Genomic DNA, 6,841 nt, shown 5'->3' with positions numbered 1-6,841 from the left:
TAGCAGGGCTGAGGTCACTGGCAACACGGCCTGTCCACAGAGGTCAGAGGGTTTTACAACGGGGGTAAGTTTCCCTGTTCTTTATAGGGAAACTGAGGCAGAGGATGAGTGAGGACTCAGATGCAACTGGGCCTGAGGAGAAGGCTGCAAATGCTGGGGACCTTGCTTCAGTTCCCCAGGGTTAAAGCTGCATTTGCTTCAGTTCCCATCAGTTTTTCAGCAACTACCAAGGCCAAACCCCTGCTCTGAGGTTGATTGAGATTTTCATCTTGTGTTTAAAAGGAATTAAATGGCACATAACCAGTATGGGCTGGGCTGAGTCCCCAGCTCCCACTGGGCAGGGAGGAGCAAGGTGGGGGGGAGGTGACTCCTATCCTGGGAAGACTTCCACCTAGGAAGCCTAATTAGCTTGATGGGAAGCCTAATTCGCTTGATGAAGTTATAAAGGGCAACACCCCATAGAGTAGAGAGGAAAAAGAGGTCTTCCAGTCTCTTGCTGGAGATGCTGGAGCACTTTGTGCTCCTGCACTGGAGCAGCCACAGCCTGGGAAGAGGTATGTAGTATAGGCTGGGAGTTGGGTCTGCTTTGCCTGGGGTGTCACTGCAATGAGCTGAGCACGACCTGGTCTGGTGCTAGGATGAGAGGAAGGACAAGGGCACCTAAACCGTCCAGCAGCCTCTGCTATCTGGCTTTGAGACATTCCCAGGCAACTCAAGGGAATCGGTGATGGCTTTAAGGGGATTTAGCAATCAGTGATAGAAAGTTTCAGTTAGTTTTATGCAAATTGCTAGAGCATCTTTGCTTAGTCAGTGCCCTCTAAATGTTTTTGTTTGTTTGTTTTTCCTGGGGGGAAAAATCATTTGGGGCTCCACCCTGCCCTAATGAAGACATCTAACCCGGGAAGCGCCTGTCCCTGCTGCCTTGCTGCAGCCAGCTGCAGTGCCATAAACACTCAGCACTGGGTGGAATGGATCCTGCTCCTCGTGTGCAGGTGTGAGGAAGAAGAGAGAATTGTACTTTCAGCTCAGTGGTGCTCTGGAGAGAGGTGATAACCCTTCTCCTTGCATAGCTGTTCATGTGCATGGAGAATAGATGTCTTGGGGATTATGGAAGACCATTGAGGTGCGTTGCCTGGGTGAGGAAGGAAGAGCTCTCAGTGAGTGGAGGGCTTGGCCTGTGCCTGGTTTAGACCCCTGTAAGCTTTATCATTTGAAATCCTGAAGCAGAGACAAGAATTAACCCTCTTTTCCCCAAATGAAAGCGTCGAATGAAGATAACTGAGTTGCTAATTCAATTTATTGGATATGCGAGACTAAAGCTAGGATGAAAGCTGCTGACAAAATATAAGGTCATTAGAAGGAAATCCCTGCTTCCTCTTTTTCTTCCCAAACAGGGTTAATGCACTTACACTGGCAGTTCAGCGTGCTAGGTACTGAACAACTGGGAAGGCAATTGATGCTGGTCCCATGTGTTTAAGGTTGGGTTTGGATCCCTTGAACAAGATCACAGAGGAGCTTTGTGCCCTAGGCCCAGATACGTCAATGGACCAGTCCCCTTCATACCTGACAATGGACTCTGGCCCCCAGACTCTTCAATTATGACAGCATTTATGGCAACAGATGAGCCAGACTGTTAAAAACCCAGAAGTAAAAGGAAAGTTGAGGATCACTTTCAAAACAGGTAATGCAAGTACATGAGCAAACTGCCTTCAAACAGCAACAGCCCTTGAAATCTGTCCTTTGGGGCAAATAATCAATGAAATTGAAACAGTGTGCAGGGAAACTGCAAGTTAGGCAATTTTGGTTGAGTTCTGCTCATGCCAGGGGTGTATGTGTAATCTAAAAGGCTGGCTGATAAAACTAGATTGACCCAGGATGGGAGCTGCTAAGACAGCGGGGCTGGATAAAGCCCTAATGAAAATGCTCTTAGATAAAAGGAGCCCTCCCTCACACTTCAATTTAATCCTTGAAATCTGTGTGAGTGGAAAGACCAGGGAACTACACCAAAGGCATCTTGTTTTAACTGCATAATAGGAGTGATGAGGAGCATTTTAGCCCTTCTTGCTCCTAGATTCCCTAGCAGAAGTAGAAAAACTCTTGAGCATAGAAAACACCTCTTTGCCTTTTGTATCCCCATGCACGGAAAATGGGTGTGCAGCCTCGGGGAGCTGGATGTACATGATCCAGGTCTGGCATGGCTGCTGCTGTGTGTAGAAGAGTATGCAGAAGGGTATGCGTGTTGCTTTGTTTCCAGCCTTGCCATTTATCTACAGCTTTTTACATGTTGCTCCTGGCTGATTTCATCATGGACACCACCTTCATGTGAGAGCTTCCGGCGCTAACACGGTCGCTGCAGCTCACTGCTGTGCCGCAGACCCCCCCACTGCTGGTCCAGCACGAGTTTCTGTTGGCTGATGCATGGGTGCTTGCAAAGCCAGGCTCTGGGCCACAGGGGAGACCTCCCTGCAAATGGCAGACAGCTGCAAAAGGCAGAGCAAAGCTGAGTTTCGGCTTAGGGCATTCCCTGGAGAAAAGGCAGAAGATGCCTGAGTTTGGTAGAAGTTGAACGGTAGAACTCCAACTTACAGATATTGATGGGGAAGCTGCCTTCTGCACAGAGCCTGTAAAGAATGGGAAGAGGTTGCACATTATCAATCTATCTTCAAATGCAAAGCCTGTTAGCTTCAAATGTGAGCCTGACCCTCTCTAGGCTGTCTCTCACTCTTTGGAGGTAGCAGGACTGGCTGTTTTGGTGTGTTTGCACAATGGAGGTGGTTTAGGGCTGATGGAAAGAACTGTGTGGTTGATGTGCAGCATGGCAGCTCTGAAATAGCACTATACAGTTATTTTTCCTTTCAACACATGCATCTGAAGCAGCTTGTGCAGCCCTGCTAGGGTCTGGCACTCACCTGCTCTCTTCTCCCTCCAGCAGCTTCCTGTATGTGACGATCTCGATGTCCAGGGCCAGCTTGACGTTCGTGAGCTCTTGGTACTCGCGGAGCTGACGGGTCAGGTTTGCCTTGGTCTGCTGGAGGGCTGTCTCCAGCTCGGAGAGTTTGTGTTTTGCATCCTTGATGGTCATTTCCCCACGCTGCTCAGCATTGGCCATGGCGGCTTCCAGCTTGCAGCACTGCAAGGAGCAAGACGTGGTCAGTCTTAGCTGTCTCTGGCTGTCTTCAAACATAATGCATTATCAAGAGATGGGTTTGTAGTCTGGTTGTGCATTCAGCCCAGCAGTAAGATGGACACGCAGTCAGTCCCCTCTGGTGCGTGTTTGGGGAGCTGGACATGCAGTCTCAGTGCTCCCTTGTGTTACTCTCAGGGGATGGGGTGCTGTAATCACATCTGCCTTCAGGTACTGCATGAGTTGGGCTTTAATGAAGCCCTAGTTGGAGCAGCAGAGTAGCCAGCTCATGAACACCCTTTGCAAGGTGCTACAGCACAATTTAATTTAGTTGTGGGAGCTTGCAGGAGCAGCAATTCATTCTCTGCCCTGCTGAAACAACTAGACCTGGCTGTGCTCACCTGGTCCTTGGCGCTCCTGACTTCTCCGTTCAGTCTCTGGATTATCCGTGTCAGCTCAGCTATCTTGTTTTTTGTGTCTCGCAGACTGTCAGCGTTTCTGCCTGCAGTGACTTGCAGCTCCTGAAACTAAAAAAGCCCAAACGACATTGTTGCATATCCCCAAAACACATGCTTTCAGTTAAATCAGAGCAAATCAGGAGTGTGGGGATTGTTTCTCTGGGTTTGAAGTTGGTCAGAAGAGAGAAACTGCACCCACACCCTCCCTCTTGCCAGGTTTTCTCACCTTGCTTTCATACCAGGCCTGCGCTTCTGCCCAGCTCCTGTGGGCAACGTCCTCATACTGAGCCTTGACGTCTGCAATGACGCCATTCAAGTCGACATCCTGGCTGTTGTCCATCTGCACAACCACCGATGTATCTAAGATCTGGGCCCGCAGCTGGTGGATTTCCTGGTGGCGACATGGGGTTGGTTTGAGCTGGTCCAAGAGATGCTGGTCCTGCTGTGCTCCAAGTCCAACCCCAAGCTGGTGTGTCACCCGCATTGTGCAACTCGGTCCCCCTTTGTGGTGACCAAGCAGAGATGAATTGCTGAGTCTCACTGTTCACCGCAAGCAATGACCACCGCCCTGTGTTATCGCCTCTTCCCCTGTCCTTTGGGATAAGCAACTTCAAAATCCATCTGAGAAATGCTAACGGTGGCTGGAGCAATAGGGAGGCTTCTTACCTCGTCGTAGAACATTCTCAGGAATTCAACCTCTTCTTTCAGGCTTTCCACCTTGGCCTCCAGCTCTGCTTTGTTTAAGAAAAAACAGTCCACGTCCTGGAGACGCGTTGGGGATAGAAGAAGGAAGTTTGTTAGTGAGAGCAAACTCAGGGCTACCCTTGGGGTGAGGGACTTTCAGTGCCGGTACTGTGACTGTGCGCCAGCTCCCAATTACACAGTTGCTGCTGATTTGAGTTCAAGCAAACCCAAGCACCAGCTCCTGCTTGTACTTGTTTTGTGTGCTGGTTTTGGGAAGTAAATCACCACGTGCACCCCAAAGACCTGAACCTGGAGAGGAGAGTTCAAACAGCCCCTTGCTTACCTTCTTCAGGGCAATAAACTCACTCCCGGTGCACGTCTGCTGGCTGCATTCGTCCTTGTACCTGCGTGGGGAAACGGGAGATTTTATTTGAGTTGAGTGCAATTACATCTTTGTTGGGGTTTCTGCAGGCCTTCTTTCAAGAAGTGAAACTGCTAATTTTTTTCCTTCTTCACAAACAGTGTTTTGGGATGCTTCGGTCTTGTTTCATAGCCCATGGGAAAGTAAACATATTTTCAGAGAGGTTTCTGCGTCTTTACAAGTTTGCCACAGAACTGTTTTCATTTGACCTTTGCAACTTGAACCTTTCTAAATGTTAATTCCTTGAATTAGGAAGGAGACAAAGAGAACCTGGAAGAGGGACATCCCTGTTTCCTCCATCTCTCTCTAAATTTGACCTTATTTTATATACTGAGATCTTGGTAGATCTCTCCATCTACCTACTAGTTCTCTGAGGACTGTTTACTACCACGAAAAGTTCACTGTCTCTGCCTGTTTACAAATCTCAAACCACACGAGCATCGCTGCACCCATATTTCATTGTTTTTTTACTTACATTTTCTTGTTGGTTTCCAGAACCTTCTGTGCTGCTTTCAGATCTGTTTCTAACTGGGCTCTGTTGCACCCCAGTGTTTCCAGCTGCTTCTTCAAGTTACCAATATAAGCCTCTAACATGGGCATGATGGTATTCTTGCAGTGGTTTTGACCCTGCAGAAAGCTCCACTTGGTCTCCAGCACCTTATTCTGCTGTTCCAGGAATCGAACCTGAATCCCAGAAAGCAAAATAGGAAACAAGACGAGGACTAAGAACTCGTGAGAGCCAGTGTCGGTGCAACAGCAGTGAAATGTGTTCCTGCTCTTGGTACACGTGAATGCGGCATTTCCTAATCCAGTGTACTTTTGTTCTGGGCCGCCCATGTGGAAATAAACAAAAGAACGAAGCACCTCTGGAAAGGAGAGATTTGTGATAATTGGGGATATGGGGAGAGGAATGGGAAGGAACTGGAAGGCTGATGAAACTGGTTTTAGTTTGTTCCCTTCCTGTAGTCAGGCCTAGGGATCAGAGCAATAGCGCCTGTACAGTAAAGCTTCCCCAATGGCAGTAAGCCTATATGGTTCACAAACGCCCTGGTGCTCAGCTGGATCCCTTGTGCAAGTTGCCCTCAATGTCTAATATGAGTTGTCTTACAAGGATTCCATGACTTTTTCATGCTAGACACCTCACCTGGGCTCTAGTGCCTGCAAACTGGAGCTGGGGAGGGGTTCTCAGCTCACCTTGTCAATGAAAGAAGCAAATTTGTTGTTGAGGGTCTTGATCTGCTCCTTCTCTTGGTATTTCACCGTTTGCATGTTGGGATCGAGTTCCAGTCTGAGCGGTTGGAGCAGTTGCTTGTTGATGGTGATGGGTGTGATGGTGCATGGCCTGGAGACTCCACCAACCCTGTAGCCAAATCCAGCACCTCTGTAGCTGAACCGTGTGCCAGCTGCACCAAAGCCATATCCACTTCTTGGAGGAGGACATCTTCCAACAGCTATTCTGGGCCTGGAGAATGCTATGCCATCAAGACTTCTGCTGCTGAAGTAACCCAAACCGCAGTAGCCCCTGCCCCCACCCCAGTGACACAATGCAGTGCTGAAACTACATCGATTCCTGGGAAGAGCTGCAGAAGAAGAGCTGAAATTCCTGATGGCATGGCCGGAGCTGATGCTGTAGGAGCAGCAGGACATGGTTGCTGGTGGGAGAGGGATGGCTGGCACAGGCGATGTGCTGGGAGCAGATTCCAGGGTGCAGTTCCCTCTGACCACAGTGGAGCACCTTCTTCCTTTTATTTGCGTGGAAAACAGGGCGAGGCTGCATGAAACTTCCACAAAATGTTTATGATGCAAAGAATGTGAACCACTTAGCATATGTTGTGCTTACCGACAGAGAAAGCAGCAGCATATTTTCCCCGTTTACCATCCGAGAAAGCAACAGCATATTTGCCCCATAAAGGTTTGAAGAATGCTGTTAAGTCAGAGGGGTCATATTTAGATCTTGTGTAATAGCAATAAAAATAAGGGGAGTTGTGCTGGGTGAATTGTTTTCAGGAGACATGGTAAAAATTACGCATTCGCCGTTTTTGTAGGTTGAACGAAGTGGGACTGAGCCTTTGAAAATGTAAAATACCTTTCTGTCAAAGGAGATCTTTATGTTTTGCTGGTACCTCTGCTTGCAAGTAAGAGCTTTGAAGGAAA

The 6,841-nt window shown here is 48.5% G+C and overlaps 1 protein-coding gene across 1 annotated transcript; it reads right to left on the bottom strand.

Moving 5' to 3' along the window:
- Window positions 1-2,277: 2,277 nt before the first annotated feature.
- KRT84 (keratin 84) lies at window positions 2,278-6,334 on the bottom strand. The gene is made up of 9 exons (XM_010295363.1): window positions 5,882-6,334; window positions 5,163-5,371; window positions 4,610-4,670; window positions 4,249-4,344; window positions 3,809-3,973; window positions 3,526-3,651; window positions 2,910-3,130; window positions 2,587-2,621; window positions 2,278-2,480 (listed from the first exon to the last, which is right to left on the bottom strand). The coding sequence occupies exons 1-9, from the start codon at window positions 6,332-6,334 to the stop codon at window positions 2,278-2,280; spliced, it is 1,569 nt and encodes a 522-aa protein (XP_010293665.1).
- Between the last annotated feature and the right edge of the window lie 507 nt (window positions 6,335-6,841).

Source organism: Phaethon lepturus, unplaced genomic scaffold (genome assembly GCF_000687285.1).
Source record: "Phaethon lepturus isolate BGI_N335 unplaced genomic scaffold, ASM68728v1 scaffold26669, whole genome shotgun sequence".
Lineage (NCBI taxonomy): Eukaryota > Metazoa > Chordata > Aves > Phaethontiformes > Phaethontidae > Phaethon > Phaethon lepturus.
The sequence above is the reverse complement of the archived record's forward strand: the minus strand, read 5'-3'. Positions and strand labels throughout refer to the sequence as shown.